This window comes from Dermacentor albipictus, chromosome 5 (genome assembly GCF_038994185.2).
Source record: "Dermacentor albipictus isolate Rhodes 1998 colony chromosome 5, USDA_Dalb.pri_finalv2, whole genome shotgun sequence".
Lineage (NCBI taxonomy): Eukaryota > Metazoa > Arthropoda > Arachnida > Ixodida > Ixodidae > Dermacentor > Dermacentor albipictus.
Window position 1 is genome coordinate 135,427,007 of NC_091825.1, and position 17,300 is coordinate 135,444,306.

At 45.3% G+C, this 17,300-nt stretch overlaps 2 protein-coding genes and 1 long non-coding RNA gene across 3 annotated transcripts; all 3 read left to right on the top strand.

The window, feature by feature from the left end:
* Positions 1–7,392: 7,392 nt before the first annotated feature.
* LOC135909308 (uncharacterized) lies at positions 7,393–12,286 on the top strand. Its single transcript, XM_065441246.1, has 3 exons — positions 7,393–7,648; positions 8,544–8,627; positions 12,004–12,286. The coding sequence occupies exons 1-3, from the start codon at positions 7,621–7,623 to the stop codon at positions 12,138–12,140; spliced, it is 249 nt and encodes an 82-aa protein (XP_065297318.1). The 5' UTR covers positions 7,393–7,620; the 3' UTR covers positions 12,141–12,286.
* A 2,109-nt stretch (positions 12,287–14,395) lies between these two features.
* Positions 14,396–15,878, top strand: LOC135909310 (uncharacterized). The gene is made up of 3 exons (XR_010566679.2): positions 14,396–14,546; positions 14,948–15,079; positions 15,794–15,878. It is a non-coding gene; the product is annotated as an uncharacterized lncRNA (long non-coding RNA).
* Positions 15,879–15,900: 22 nt separating this feature from the next.
* On the top strand, positions 15,901–16,227 carry LOC135909300 (DNA-directed RNA polymerase III subunit RPC10-like). Its single transcript, XM_065441238.1, has one exon. It carries the CDS (start codon positions 15,901–15,903, stop codon positions 16,225–16,227), a length of 327 nt encoding a protein of 108 aa, XP_065297310.1.
* The last annotated feature ends 1,073 nt before the right edge of the window (positions 16,228–17,300 follow it).

Below are 17,300 nucleotides of genomic sequence, written 5' to 3' on the forward strand. Positions count from 1 at the left end.
ACTATTTGTGCAGGCTAGCCTGACACAAATAGTGTCAGGCTAGCCTGCATCGGTAACCTACATACCTCTGCAGTACCAGAAACACCAGTACTGCACCCGAACAATTAAGAAGCATACCCACTAAGAGACCCATGTACGGAATTTGAGCGCGAACGAGCCAATGATGGCGTCGCAGGATGACATACAGGGTGTCCCACGTAACTCGAGCCAAACATTAAAAATATGAAAATGCCACGCAACTGGATAGAACCAAGGTAATGTTGTTTGCCGTCGCTTGGAGATACTCAGATTATTTTTTCTTTCATTCCGCCAAATTAGAGAATTAATCTTAATTAATTAATCGACTTATCAAATATTATAATTATATGGGAAGTGTCAATGAAAAAATTGTAGCGCAACATGAAATTTTCCGACACAGCTTTCTGTTGCTCAATACGTGCTACATAAAAGTGTTATCCGAGCATGAAAGAAGCCCGCAAAGATACATGCAAAAGTGGCGCGTGCTGGCCGCTCGAGGCACTGCGTGTATTCGCGAGCTTCTTTCACGTTCGGAAAAACACTTTCCTGTAGCACGTATCGAGCAACAGAGAGCTGTATCGGAAAATTTCATGTTGCTATAGAATTTTCTCATTGACACTTTTCATGTAATTATAATACTTGTGAAGTTGATTAATTAATTAAGTCTAATTGGCCCAGCTACGTGGCATTGGCACATTTTTAATGCTTCGCTCAGGTTACGTGGCACACCCTGAGTATGCATGTGTGTGTGCGTGTGGATAATTCGATAATTAGACGATATTATTAACTAAGTATTTAATTACTGCATTGAGGGCGCGAATTTTAATAGAAAAGTAATAATTTTGTTTTAAAACACCCGATTCAGATGTTTTCAGTTGCTGTCTCGCGTAATTATTTTTTCCACGTCACAAAGAAAACGCGCGAAATATGAAAATAGCCCCATGATTACGCGTCCATACACCGCGACACCAGCGGTGCCAGGCGTTACTTAGAAGAATCAATTCTGCGCAGTGCAAATCTCGGAGGCGACGTGAAAATGGCAAGGCATTGGAATTGAAGTTGGTCACCGTGAACGGCAAACAATAAATACATTTAATAATGGGGGTTTACGTGCCAAAACCACGACCTGATAATGAGGCGCGCCCTACTGGGGGACTGCCGAATAACTTGGACTCCGTGGGGTTATTTAACGTGCACCTAAACGTAAGTACGCGGGTGTAGTCCCATTTCGCGCTCATCGAAATACGGCAGGCGTGGCTGGGATCCGATGCCGCGACATTTTGCTTAGCAGCCCAACACCACAGCCACTCAGCAACCACTCTACATGCCCTCCGCCAGAAACACCTGCTTCGATGTGGAACCCCCCGCCCCCCCTCCCCAGGTCGGCCGCCAGGTGTAGACAGTTGGATCTTGGGGCCCCACCACCGGGCACTGCTGGACTTCCTCCGAGAATCCGGCGTGTATCTACACGTGTAAATTATTCTTTGTGCCAAAAGGCACGCTTTCGCAACAAAAAAATAACCACGGTGGGTACCGTGAACGGCAAGCTGCCTCTTCCGCGTGAGACGCGAATCCAATGCAATGCGCAGCGGCATTGAGAAGGAGGTCAATGGCATTGAGCAGAGTTAATTCTTGCGAGTAACACCCGGCACGGCTGGTGTCGCCGCACGCGAGAGTGTATAGCCATGCAGATATTTTCATATTTCGCGCGTTTTCGTTACAAATGCTTGCGACATCAAATCACACTATATTCCTCATTCCGTACGGAAAGGAAAGCCGTTCTCGCCCGGTGTAGCTTCCGACGCGAGGGCTCGACCCTCTGACTGCAGCTATGTAATATCTCTACTTCCTAACTTGTAGATATCCACACAAGACAAATGAAATAACTATCCCTGCTGCAAGTTCGTACGTTAGTTTCAACCCTACGGCATCGGATATCGGAAAGCAGACGAACGCAGGGGACAGTCGGTGGGTACGAACCACTCTCGCGATGAGTTGTGACGCATTACAGTAATGCGCGTTAGAACTTTGCAATCGAATCAAGTTACGACCATCAATGAGAAAGTAAGCTGCAAGCTTTCGTATCAGGCACATACACAACTTTTTGATGTTCATGGTTTTTCCTTATTAGTAGAGTTGTTTGTGAACGAACATAATATTAATATCGTGAAGCGAGCGGGTGATGTGAAAATCGCGTGCTTAGGAGTGTGCGTGCTGCCGTTCGTTGTCATGGTGATCGCGCAGAGCCTCGCACGACTGGCACCGATTAGACGCTTTGGCGTCCCGTTAGGTGTTTCTGTATTGTTTTTTCTTTTTTAATATGAACAAAGTTGCTCCGTATTGGAGGTCAATAAATAGAAGTGCTAACTTGGTTTAGATTGGTAGGTTACTTTCTTTAGAACACTGCTCGCATTTGTTCGTCGGGGCAGCTAAAGAAGTGGTAGCATAAAGAAGCAAAAAATAAAGAGCCAGCACATACAGCATGCTTGCACCTCGAATGCATGTGAGTACAATACATAAGAACTTTAACCTTCCTGTAACGCAGACTTTTCTTGACTTCAATATAAGGCGCCACCGGATGTAGAAAAGGAGAAGGAGAGGAGAGTTCGCGGAGGCGTCAATACCAGTACTTAAAATGTGACGCCCTTTTCCTGCCAGACGAATATCACCGCTCACGCTAAATGCCACCGTATTCGCATTGGAGAGGTGGTATTAAAAAAAATTTCGCTCATGTCGGTGCTTTATTTCCCTTTCTCTTATAAACCGTCAGACTGCACAGTTGTTTTCTTTTTGTCTGTTTTCGTTGCTACGTAGTACTGTTACGGCCAAATATTTTTTTAATAGATAGATAGATAGATAGATAGATAGATAGATAGATAGATAGATAGATAGATAGATAGATAGATAGATAGATAGATAGATAGATAGATAGATAGATAGATAGATAGATAGATAGATAGATAGATAGATAGATAGATAGATAGATAGATAGATAGATAGATAGATAGATAGATAGATAGATAGATAGATAGATAGATAGATAGATAGATAGATAGATAGATAGATAGATAGATAGATAGATAGATAGATAGATAGATAGATAGATAGATAGATAGATAGATAGATAGATAGATAGATAGATAGATAGATAGATAGATAGATAGATAGATAGATAGATAGATAGATAGATAGATAGATAGATAGATAGATAGATAGATAGCCTCGCGAATTTACGACCGCATTCAAGCATGCTACAACAATAGAGATTCGCAAGAACAGACGCCAATCAATCATCGTAGCGAAGGCATCGTAAGCTGAGGCGGCCAGCCAGTATTAAACTTTCCCTATGAACGAACACCTTCGCAAAACTTCACCACAATCCTACTGTAACGGGAGTGATTGTCAACGAGTACCTCATGCCCTCGTGAACGGCAAGTAATCGATGCTACTCTTGACCCCACCTTCCCGGGGCGTACAAAACGGTATCCCAAAGGTCACTGCAAGGTGATTTTCGTGAATTGTTTTTGTAGCTGTTACAGAACACCGTCGCGCTCGCTGACGGTGCTACTGGCATTGGAAGCCGTTCGACCATGTCGGCAGCCGAGGCGATTTGTTCGCTTCGCTGAAGCGCTCGCCCACAAGCACTCTTTTAAAATGCGCGCCGCACCTTATCACATTTTCGAAATGCGTTCATGAATTCCAAGAGAGAGAGAGGGAGAAACGAAGAGGGAAAGGTAGGGATGTTAACCAAGGACGTGCCCGGTTGGCTACTCTACACTCGGGGAGGGGGAAAAGGGAAGAACAGATAAGGAGAGAAAATAAAAATAATAGTCAGTGATTCACAGTCAGTCGCAGAGGAATCTCTATTGCAACAAGCGTTCATACAATCAAGTGTCCTTTGAATTCCAAAATATTAAGAAAACAACGTTGAGAAACACTCATAGGAAACACTGTTTGCCTCAGATTTCTTAAGGCGTAAGCTTTAAGAAATCTGATATGTGTGTGTGTGTGTGTGTGTGTGTGTGTGTGTGTGTGTGTGTGTGTGTGTTTGTGTGTGTGTGTGTGTGTGTGTGTGTGTGTGTGTGTGTGTGTGTGTGTGTGTGCGTGTGTGTGTGTGTGTGTTTGTAACACGAGCCAGTGACCACGAACGACGTTTTCCGTTGCCATCGTTACCGCAACGCCAATGTAGACAGTCGTGGAACATGAACTTCCTAAGCAAAACTGTCAATGTCCACGACGGGAGACAGCGGTAGCTTGTGTTGCCCGTATAGGGGCTCTCGCTACGAGTATTCGACGGGAAGGCGTGACGGCAACTACGATGCTTACGGGGACAGCGAACGGCTCGCCACAAGGTGGAAAACCGTGGCGGTGTGGTCCGGATGGATTGCTTTCGCAAATGCCATTTGGAGTGCTTGTCATAGCCGGGAATTCGGTAGCCCACTGAAAGGGCGTCCGACTCCGCTCCTGTGACGCGTCACGCTGGTCGTTAAATCACTGAAAAGTAAAAAGTATATGTGTCCCTTCCATCCCTGCGACCAACTTGGGTCGCAGGGATTGTACCAATGGACATGTACCGCTCTTCAATCAAGCTCTTTGACGCCAACTTGGGTCACTGGATATGTGCCATTGAGTATGTGTCAGCTGCCTGTGTCTCTATATCACCACGAATTACATACCCTTGACAAGACAGAACACTAATAGCATTAAACTCGCCAATCAACACCAAAGGATGGGTGTGTGCCGCCGATTATTATGCCCACTTCAGGATGAACACCTCCCTCGGCGATATCTAACTACTACTGTTTTGCGTGAACTGCCTTTATCCTAAGCTAAATTTTTTTCTGATCTCATCCCAAGCACCAACTCTCCATCTGCCGTCTTCGACTTCGTTCTTCTTTTCTTTTTTTTTTTTTCAATTGGTGCCGATTTCGTTTCACTAATACATCACGGTTTATTTCTCATGTCCCCTTATTCCTCTCAACATAAATCAAATCGATCAATCTACCTATCAGTCAGGTAAAAAAAAAACAATCTATCAATCAATATAGGCCCTGGCAGAATAAAGGGCGAGCAGAAAGAAAGTCGATGAAAAGTCGGCGATAAACCCTGAGGTCTGACGCTGCTCGCCTTATAGCTCCGGCGCAGCGTACACGCGGAGAAAGTAAAGGGAAGGCCCGTCGCGCCAGCTGCACGTCGACGACGCGGCTCGACGCTCAAAGCTCGGAGAAGAGAGAGAGGGGGAACCTACAGCTCGATGCTAAAACCCCATAGAAGAGAGGGGGGAGGGGCAGTCTACAGCTCGACGCTCTAAGCTCGGAGAAGAGATGGGGGGCAGTCTACGGTACCTCACGCTTCGTTTGCGCCGCCGAGGCGGCCAGGCCATCGCACCGGAGCTCGTCAGCAATTCTAACGAGCCGCTCTGGAGGCCGCCCTGATTAGCCGGCTTCAAGTGGCGCCTTCAGCACGCACGCCAATGAATATTTTCCAAGGATCTCGCGCCCCTTGCATATGAGAACAGCGTCGCGTGCGCGCGCTCTCTCCGAGTCGCGTATATGATAATAACGGGCCGACTTTACTTCCCATTCTGCGCGCCAAACAATGCGCGGGTCAGCAAAAAAAGGCCGCGGAGAGATGCTTGTCTGTGCCGGGACGCGTTGGTTACTGCGGAGTGAAGGCGGCGACAGATGTGCGAGGTAAACCGAATGCGCGGTAAGCGCAATATAAAGCGCGAAGTGCGCAATTAAGTCCAGAAAGCGCGCCATAAGAATGATTTTTCCTGCGAGTGTGATTCGAACTTAAGCTGGCATTAGTGAAGGTACGGTGAGCTGAGTATCGCGTTGAGAGGATCGAAAAAAAGTAAGATATAAGTGTACAGCGCTTTCGAAACAGCTTCCAAGGCAAAATAAGAAAAGATGGAGACAACATTGTTCGCGGTCTATTAACTTCTTTTAGAGTATACAAGTCGTATATGCGCATACGTTATAAGGTTCAGAAGGAGGCCCCATAGTAAAGCTGTGTGTAGGCCTCCTGTTAAACAATGTGTAAAATTCCGGCAGAATCCATCTCGGGATAACGGTCGACCCTTATGTGAACGGCATTAAAGCTACTAATGCAGCGACACACCGTATTGCCACCCTCAGACACACGAAGTGGCAACCTCACTGCGTGGTACTACGATACGGTGTATTCTTTTGTAGCACTCCACCCCAATTGAAATACCGTAGTACCCCTCTTATCCTGGCGGCAACTTCGTTGCAATGGCTCTTCATTAATGGAGCGCGCTCGATGTCTTTTGTGGACGGGGCGCTGGCTATGCTGGAGGATGGCCCAAGAATATCCAGCACCATGTCCAGCAGCAACCCAAGTCGTGGGCTAGACCAGAATGCAGCCAACAGCAAGCTGTCTATTCGGCGCATACACAGTGGCCCTGAATAATCCTGTTCCTGAATTCATTAATAGCGCTAATCGCATTAAAGAATAAACACGGGTAAGCAACTAAGCTTGAGCAGCAAAATACGAATATTCACACAAAGTGTTTGCACTGAATGATTAAGAGTTAGTAGTTCGACGAAAACAATGACGACAACGTTGTTGGACAGTATCCCTACATTTATGCAGTACCTTATTTTGTATTTTTGTGCTCAATTTTATTGTCGACATGACGTTGTTGTTTTGAAAGCGTATAATGACACTTTCTTTCTTCGAGAGTGGGGGCGGCGGGGCGGGGGGACACAACGTATGCATTGGACGGACGCACGGAAAGTCGGAAGAACCCAAAACTTCGACTGCTGCATTGGAATATAACAATATTAGATAAGGAAATGCCAAACGAGAACTAGAATTCCTAAATGACGGGTCAATCATGACATAAGAACACCTATTTAGCCCCGAAAGTATACTACACGTAGATTATGCCTAAAGAAAACGGCACGCAGACTATGTCACCGACGAAAATCTGCCTCAGAACCTTATAGTTACAACACAGCATCACAAAAGATCCTGGGCACGTCTATGCACATTCATACCAACGTATATTAGAGCTCGTGTGTGTGTGTTTTATGTGCATAAATAAGCGCTTGAATCGTCGTCAAACGCGCACTGTACTTGTTACTCCAGTTGCGCCGTACAGCCGCAGTTCACATCTTTCGGCATACGCGCAGATCGCGACGTCCCGCCGACACTGTAGCAGCGTCGAGGCGGCGAGCTAGACCCCGCTCGCGCTTACGGGACCGTTATCGGCCTCAGGTGGGGTTCGCTCTGCAGCCCGGCACGCAACGCAACGGCCGCGGTGACGGCGTTGTTTGCGCCGAGCCGTCGTCACCCAAGAAAGAACCAATAAAAACGCGGCGAGGAGGAGTGTTCCAAAGGTCTCCGTACGCGAGAGACTCGGCCGTTGAGGGAGCCACGCCTCGGGACAGCTTAGATAAGGCCTTTAGGCGCCGAGAGTTCTTGGCCCGTTACGGAATTATTTCGATCGCTGCGAGTCGTTGACCAGACGAACAAAAACTCGACAGCTTTTCGCGAGCTACTATACGCTGTCGACGACGGGGGAACGAGCACTGAGACGGAGGACTTGAGTGGCAGCTGTAGCCGTGCGTCGCGATGGAATTCCTCCTAACCACGCTGTTGGGTGAGTGGTCACGAACGCGGTCTACGCCCTTGCGTTGAACGTTGGCCGCCATGGTACAGCCGCCTTCGTCGTCGAGCGTATGATGTGTGCAACAGCGCCGTCGCGTTACTGTCTGTTCTGCGAAAACACAACGGCCCTAATAACGTGAAGCACCTGATGTTTTTTGCTGCTATTATATAGATACTAAAAGTATGGCAACACTAACGCCGATAATGTCACGTATACGTCGAAGCCTCTTCGGCTTTTCAATGTATAGGGCCCAAAAAGACATTTTAAATTACTACTAGCAGTAACAAGCAACAATTCCTAGAGGTTACTACTAGACTAGTTAGCGTACTTCTTTTTTTCTTTCTTTTCTTCCGTGCATACCACAAATAAAACATGGCGCCTTGTTCCTTGCTCATTTAAGCAAAAGCGAGAACAAATTGACAACAAGAGTCCCTGGACGCAAAAACTCTTGCGGTATCTCCCCTGATTCGATGCAATGTAAAAATTCGATAGGTTTATCACTGGATAGTTTGAACGTAAACCTAGCACGTCGGACGAGCTCACTTTGGGCGGCTTTACCTCCGCTGCGACTTGAACGTCAAGTTTAGGCTTGACGCTAACAAATGTGTCTCGACGATTTCTGTACGGCAATAAGACAGCCCTTTGTCTCGTGAGTGTGCAATGGATACTCTTTAGGAGGAACTTATATCCATACGAATATCCTATAGTAGCGAAAATGCAGAAGGGGAAAAATGGAAAACGGACGCGTTACGCATGGCGGAAACGTTTACTCACAATATAGATAAGGACTCGGGCGCGACTGCGTCCATGGCTTCCAGCGTTGTGAGTCACGCTTCTTGTGAAGCGTCCGTGTCGATCTGCTTCACCTCGTTTTGCCGTCTTGCAGGCCTTATTGCCGTTGTCGCTGATGTTACCGCTCAGGGTGCCGGTGGATACGACTTCAACGCCCAGAGCGAAGGGCAGCTAACCGGTGAGTTGCACCAACATTACTATGCAACCCTACGTTTTTTTTTTTTTATGGAACGTGTGAGTGCACCTTGAATCAAGACACATGCTGCAGCTACAAAACTGCAAGTCATCCTGTGCAAACCTGACTTTTTGGCACACATATGTCTATGTAATATTGGAGGGTCAAATGAAATAACTGATGCGCCTTCACAAAACGCTTGACACAACCAGGGAATTCAGCACACAATCGCTGACTTTGATTTTGAGATCAGACCGCAATGCTTGTTTCCAGGCTGCTTGGAAGATCATAGTCTGCAGTCAAAGTTGGCAATTTGATTTTGGGGTGTCAGACACACAAACTGTGTTTTTTGGCATCAGCGCGTCAGTTGTCCATATGCACGAACGATGGAGTGCACTGTCTTAAACAAAGCAGCTGTGAAAGATAACTTTGTAATGTCTGGTACACTGACAACCATGAGGAGACAGACGAACATCATTGTGTACTTCGCAAAAATAACAATCGTCTCACGAGTACTTGTACATGTTCAATAGAGAAGTAGTTGCGAAGCGTTATTGTTACAGATGCCCCTTTATGTTTCGTAGAGACTACTTGAAGACATTTGGCGATATGAAGCTTGTACTAACTTGGCTTCAGCGATAATATATATGTGTAAAAAGATCGCTTCCTGGCATGCTATATAGAAGTACACGTGTTCAATGCCACATTGGACGAGTACAGTATACGCGCGTACAACATTCACAAGCTCGGGCACGGCGACTGTGAAACTTCGTACAATTTGTAAGTGATTCGAGCTTTAAAATCTTACCATTCTGGATCGCTCGGGAAGTCTCGTATACGTCGGACCACCTCGAGCGCAGTCGCTCCGAGCCTAACTTAAGAGCGCAGTGCCGCTTCAAAATTGCGAGCAGTGTATAGCCTCATACAACTATCATGACATTGTTATTGACGCCAACTAGAATCTGCTGCACAAATTATTAAACAGCGTCAGGTCATTGCCCCGGACAATGAGTATACACATGGGCAACCAGTCATGATAGCATGCTGAAAAAAAAAAGAAAACATTGCGACGTGTCGTAGCGCTAATATATACTAGTATATATTAGTTTCGGATTGAATTTCAACCTTCCAGCTGCTTGGGTGATGCGTGTTTTACCTTACAACGTACGTGTTACATGCCTCGTCATATCCAAGGAGGTTGGTTATATCAAAGGGTTTAAAATGGTTATATCTGCCCCATGTACGTACACTCAACCACAAAATTTTACGGAAGACGAAATCTGAGAAAAAGCTGAATATCTGCGCAGCCTCGCAACGCAGCCTATAGTATTCGCATTTACAGCCTCTATAGTACATGTGGTGCACATTGCGATGTGCGGTTTTACTGACTACTGTTGCAGGCTGCTCGAAAATTGAACGTTTTCTGAGATCCCGCGATCCGAGTGGCCGAGTGTACGTGCTGCGAACCTTTCGGGAAGATAAAGAAACATCATGTCGGCACGCAATAATCCTTTGCTCAAAATTATACCTCGTAACTCTTACTAATTGCGCTAGTTGAAGTAGGATAGAAGGCATAAGCCGACAATGAAATAATTTCTTATTCTGTAGATACATTGTGCTTTTTCATTATTCTCGAAGAAATATTTAGATAAAATCTGCAAAGGAAACTTGTAGAAGTCATGTAGACGGCAAGGACACGCATGTCCGTCGCCACAGTTTTGCGCATGCGATGGGAAAGAAGCAGCTGTGGAGTTCGCAAAATCAACGACACTTAAGGGACGCCAAAAAGAAAAATAAGCTAAGCTGTATAAGTAAATTGTCATTCTGGAATTCAAAATGAAAAAGAAAGAAACATCTACCGTAAGAGGAGGTTTGGTAAACCAGAAAAGACGCAAAAAGAAAAGACGGGTGGCCCGCCGCCGCCTCGAGGTTCTTCGCCGTGACGTGATGAATTTTGACGGCAGCTGCATGTCCGGGCTTAGTTAATTGTTCATCGGTAAAGATGAGCAGAATCGTTCTCTAAAGAAGCCAAAAACTGAACATAGCTAGTTTAGAGAACCTTCATTAACTACTCCACAGCGGCACAAACACGAGAAAATTATTTTGAAACCCATGACGTCACAGTGGCGTAGCGTTGGCGTAGTTCCGGCGCGCAATCTTAACAAATTGAAATATAGGTTTTATTTTGTTGTTTTTGTTCTACTAATGAACTTCTTACCGTGAGATTAGCAAAACATAACGTTTGAAAGAACCTAGCTGGCGGTTTCACTTACTAACAGTGGGATTTAACTCGTACATTGTGTCGCGCAGTCATCGTGTCCTCAAGCAACCCAACAACGTGTTTAGAGACACCTTTAAGGACACCTCAAAGAAACACAGTGGCGTTTACCAGCGTCTCAAGACGCTTTCCACCGACGAAGGGCGATTGTACAGTGCACAAAGGGTGGTCAAGAGTTCTCTTCGCACACAATATTGAAGGCATTCGCAATCAATTGTGTTCACAGCGACATATTTTAAACGCAGAGCTCTCAATAATACCTATACCAAGAGAGTTTAAAATAAGGCGGCAAGAAATGCGTTGCCTCAGTTCAAAGTACCTCGGACGGAAGACAGAGCTGCGGACTAACTTTCAAACTATGTGTCGGGTGAACTCGACCAAGTAGTGTGGTAGTAAAAAAAAACGTACTTAATGAAAGTATGGCCTCAAGGCCAGCTAAGAGATATGGTTGAAAATATTGCCACGCTCATCTGCCACAGCGGGGAGCCTTAATCCGGCCTCCCACATGTAAGAGAGTAGCGTGTGATATCACAGAATACCTGTGATATGAGGTGCCGTTCAGCCATGCCTGCAGTGGGTCGTGTTCGTCTTGCACGCCAGCTTTGGCTTAGGCGGCATGACGACGTCTGATATCGGTAGTAGCTGGGCATGTTGTTGTTGTTGTTGTTGTTGTTGTTGCTGTTGTTTATTTATATCGTCAGGCGACAGCGTCTGAATCCTTAGACTGAGGCTAGTTATGGATCCATGCAGAAGTACAAAGGAGAATAAACGATGCAGACACGGGAACAGTCATTTTCGTATTACATTAAAAGGACAAACTTCGCGATTAAGTAAAGCAACTTTGTAATTAAGTGGATCAACTTCATGAGAAAAAGTGAACAGAGAGAGAGAGAGAGAAAGAGATTTTGTCGCATTGGCAGCAGCTTCTGTCGCAAGCGCGACATCCTTTACTTTTAATACAGGGGCACTTCTGTCGTGACGACAGCACTCTCTGGCGTCGCGACATGTCAGTAAGCTTGCGTCAGAAACCTCTGCAGTATTTTGTCACTTTATCTGTCGTCTATTACGTATTGGTTTGATATATCTTTCCCGCACATGCAGGCCAGCTTTCACCCCTGCAAGTGGCCGGAATTTCGATGGTGGTCGTCGCGTGCCTCGGTGCCGCGGTCGTGTCCATGTTCTTCTGCTACTACGTCTACAAGAAGAACAAGGAGAACCTCGCCTTGCCCAGATACTGAACCATGACGAGACCCGTCGGCCGGGGGACGACCTTTTGATGTACATATATAGAACTACATAATCATTCTTATCATGCGCAGCTTGGGCCTTCTTTCATCCTTTTATTGTTCTTTCACCTGAATAAAGTTCCTTTTGTACGATTCGGTACGCTGAGCTTTGAAACGGTGATGGACGTCTATCACTCTACACAAAAAGAACGTAGCAATGAATTAAATTCTGGGATTTTACGTGCCAACACCACGATTTTATTATCAGGCATGCCTACTAAGGGACTCCGCATTAATTTTGACCGCCAGGGGATCTTTAACGTGCCCCCAATGCACGGTACGAGGGCGTTTTTGCATTTAACTCGCATCGAAATGCGGCCGCCGCGACCGGAATTCGATCCCGCGACCTCAAGGTAGCACGCCCGCCTACGTATGCCTTGAGGCAGCTTATAATTTAATTATGGGGTCGTACGTGCCAAATCCATTTTCTAATTATGAGGCACGCCGTAGTGGAGGACTCCGGAAATTTCAACCACATGGGGTTCTTTAACGTGCACCTAAACCCAAGTACACGGGTGTTTCTGCATTTCGCCCCCATCGAAATGCGGCCGCCGTGACCGGAATTCGATCCCGCGACCTCATGCTCAGCAGCCCAACACCATAGCCACTGAGCAACCACGGCGGGTGTAGCTCATACAAGCATTGATGCAGTACGCATATGACAAACTAACACAAATGTTTGCAGGTCGTACTTCAACTAAGCCGAGCAAAAAAAAATTAGCAGCAATACAGTCAAATTACGCAGCATAAAGAAGTTGAAATAACCGCTGTGGCTCCGGTCACGCAAGGGCACCGGTCCCGTCCAAGTACGTACGCCATGCTTTTACGTAGCACATTACATGTAACTGACCAATTACATGATTGGTAGTTTTGTAATTGACAGATCTTTTTTTTCCTCGGTAACGCTCACCGTAATTCAATTGCTTTGTTTTTCTTTTTCTTCTTCTTTTTTCTGCAACCAGTTAAATTGTTGATGATTGCAGTTGTAACAGGCAACACAGCTAGCTTTTGAGTAGTTGAAGTATTAAAAGTAGAAACCCGTGGTCGTGCCACGTAGAAGCCTCGCATATGCGCACGTTCAGACATGCAAACACCGGCGCTCTGTCTGCATTGTGGGCCCCGCATTCTGCACTTCGCGAATAGTAGCGCGTTTTTATGTGGCGCAATGGCGCCACCATCTCTGAGCGCTCGTATTCAGCCAGTTTCAACCTAACAGTCAGGGGATGAACGACGAAATTTTTGAATATCAATGTGTGAAAGGCTGCTGAGGACGCACTAAAACCACCACCGTGACTAAAACAACCAGGCCAGCTCGTTCTATTCACTACGTGTGCGCACCTTTCGTCACGATGACCACCGAACAAGACAATAAATGTGTTGGCACCTATGTTCAAAATTCTGTGTCACCTGTTTGTCGTGTGATACACAGCTTCGCTGGTCATCCACATTCCAGAGTGGAATATGGCACAGCATTTTTTTTCCTCGCAATTTAAGCGCGGGGTAGGCGCTTTCCGCTTTGCTGAGAACTAGCGAAGAGAACGCCAGAAGCATAGCCTCCGAGATAAAGAATAATAATAATCCGCGCTATCGCAACCATACAGGAACTGTCACAGTCACAGAGGTCATGCGTAACCATGCGTGTGTATGTGGCGGTATTATGGCGTTGGACCGCGCGTAAATAACTATAATGATTGCCAGTGAATTCCCGACCTGTTTCACTACCACGAGCAATCGATCGCGCAACGCAGAGCAACTCATACATTTATTCTACCCTCCTTTTCAATGTTTTCATGCAGAGCCACTGAGGATGTGCGATTTGAATAGCAAAAGTTCTGTGGATTTGCAAGCGACAAGGACAGAATGGTTGTTGGCGCCATTTGTATTCATACATGTAATGCAGCCGTGCAAGCAGCCTTTACACATATTTTGGCGACGACTTACTCAGGAAACGAAGCGGGAATTTGCATCGTGGGAGAGCAAGTGTAAAAATGGTTCTGTGTTGGCATCATGGTTTGCTTGCGGCAGCAGAAGTCAGGAAGAGACATACGTATATTATATATATATATATTTTATTACCCAGCCCCAGACATTCTAACACTGCGAAACATTTCTAAGTGCGCAAGGTTTCGCGTGTCTTCCGAGGTAGCGCCGTTCCAAAGTTGCAAGTAGTTGCAAGAGCGCGTCGCATCGCAAACCTCTCTGCCTGAATTCGCAGTGCCATCGTCAGCAGCGGAGCCGTACCAGTCGAAGCAAGCCGCAGAAAAAGCCAAGCGGATTCGTGCTGTGGAGTTGACTGTTGACTGACGATTGCTGGTGGTGGTACCGTGCCCATGTTCTCTCGATAAATAATGACGAATGGTTAGTATTGGTGTCATCAAGTCCGTGCGCAGAGCGCTTACCTGACGAAAGGTATTCACCGATACACATACATGAAATGTGGATAAATGGCCTTATCGCCTAACAAATTTACCATAATGCGACATGTTCGGCATGCAGCGTTCACTATTGCACTTCCCATGAACTTGTAGTTTTAGCTTCCCAGTCATGGTGCAGCTCGACTAGTCTCTTGGTACTATATTGCTTGATGATAGCAACACGAACATCGATAACGCTATTTTCGACTTTTTTTCGTTAGTTTTTAGCGACTGAATCTTGTCTTGTACAGGCAGCATCATTCGTCGTTCAGTTGTCAGATATTTTACTTGCATAAGCAGCTGTAGCTTGCGCCACCATACATAGAAATATTTGCACTCTCGCAGCGTACACCTTCGATGGCCTGGTGGTGTTTGGACTCTTGGTGATTTGCACCTGCGCTTATATGCGCAGAGTTCCCCGGCTGAAGCAGTGGTTTCTTTCTGAGAAGAAGGGATTTTGGGGAGTATTTTACAAAGGTAAGAACAAAATTAAAAAGTTGCACTTCCAAATGAAGTAAAACCCGCTCCTTGGTACTGTGACTCTATTGCTTTGCCGAGGATGTGTGTTGAGAATGTGTGTGCTGAGAATGAGTTGCGATATGCCATTGCCGCATTCACGTAAATGCGGCTGCTAAAAAAGCAACAAGCTTTCTTTCACTCAAGGCCGGCAGGAACTCCAATATGACATATCTTGGTTTTTGTTGGAGTGTTAAGCGTAAAGTAATCCCATATCATATTCATATATGATTAATATTGCAATATATCGTGACCATTTGCTCACACAAGGCAGGCAGTGTTCATTAATTTCGTAACCACCTTCAATTATTCTTACCCTTTACAAAAGAACGAAACTTTCGGGATATATCAGGTTTAACCTAATTCCCAAAGAAGTCTTTCAAGGTGCAAAAATCAGGAATGATAGGGTTCCACCCGAAAACATAGGACCCAGTAATGTTTCTTGCTTATATACAAGTGTGTGCTATGCAAACAAGACGGATTTTTGGGAAAATCCAGCGAACCACGGGGCAAACTTTTGGAAAGAGCAATGCTTGCCCCATCTTGCCCCTGTTGATCACTAGTATGTGCTGTGTGCCATCTAACTTTAGCGGAGACCAATTTTGTGCATGTCAGGGTTCTTGTACTTTTCTTTTTTTTTTCGTGTCAGTTATTGTGTTTTGTTATTTTTTCCAGCATCAGTTATAGGTACACGACTGCACTTCTTCGTCTCTGTGAGCTGTGTCCTGGCTGGCTGTTACCTGCTTTTCATTAAGTGATTGGAAAAGAAAGAACTGTTGAAGATGCTTCTGTTTTGCCCGACCTGCTCCAACATTCTCATCGTAGAGGAAGGTCTCAATTGCTTTCGGTTTGCCTGCAACACATGTCCGTACGTGCACAACATTAAGCAGAAGATGTCAAACCGCAAGTACCCGAGACTCAAGGATGTTGATGACGTACTCGGAGGTGCTGCTGCGTGGGAGAATGTGGATTCAACTGAGGAAAAATGTCCTAAGTGCAGCCATAGCCGCGCCTATTTCATGCAGATTCAAACACGATCAGCCGATGAGCCCATGACTACATTCTACAAGTGCTGCAGTCCTCAGTGTGGGCATCAGTGGAGAGACTGACCACTTTCTTTTCTTTTCTGTGTCTTGGATGAAATGCTGCATGCATATGACAGCAGCATGGTTTCTTTATGCTGCATCCTGCAAAAAAATAATATCTATAACACAAGAAAATGGATATCCAGTAGTGGCACACATGGTGGTGTTTTGGTGCCTGTCATTCCTGAAGGAAGTCATTAATGTTTTTGTCTCATTGGTCTATATGAGGTTATCTTAAATAAAGAAGGCTGTTTCAAGAAATTACATTTTTGTAAGGTGTGCCATGCTTCTATATGGTTAGTGATTAAAGGATATTGAAGTGTCATAGACTGCATGGGCAAGATGTATGCCTGGAATTTGTTTAATATATGTTGAAAATGTGAAGGGAAGTGTGTGCTAAGCCCTCTGCCTTCAATTTGTACCTTGCGGCCACTTACACATAAGCCTAGACGTTTTCAACTGAGAGGATATATCCAAAATGTGTGAAGGTTGAACAGAATTCATTGTGACCACAGTTCTCGATTACATCAGGTTGTATATTGTTATGTAAAGAACCACAGGTGGTCCAAATTTGTGGAGCCCCCACATGGCATGCCTCATAATCAAATAATGGTTTTGGCACGTAAAACCTCATAATTTAATTATAGTCAGTGACAACCTAAGAATGCATTGAAGAATTGCAATTTGAATGCTTTGGCAAGTAAAATGGCATAATTTAATTCTTTATTTTCTTACGTGGCAGTGAAACCATGTTATAACAAAATTAGATGCAGCAAGTTATGTGAACACTGTCAATGTAAAATATATTGCTTGTATCAAACTAAACATGAAACATACTCAATTCTAAGCAGATACTACCTAACCATACCGATTTGCACTTCTAGCAGCATCTACAGTGTCTGAAAATAAGCAACATTGAAGCGTTCTATTTTTGGCCTACAATACACTTAGCATCATCCTTGTGATTGTGTCACCACAGTAACTTGACAGCTGATGAAGCTTTAGAATAAATGATCATATAGAGGGACACTAAAGTAATATATTAAGTCGAGCTTGGCACGGTAAAACCCCATAATTTTATCGATAGATTCTACATA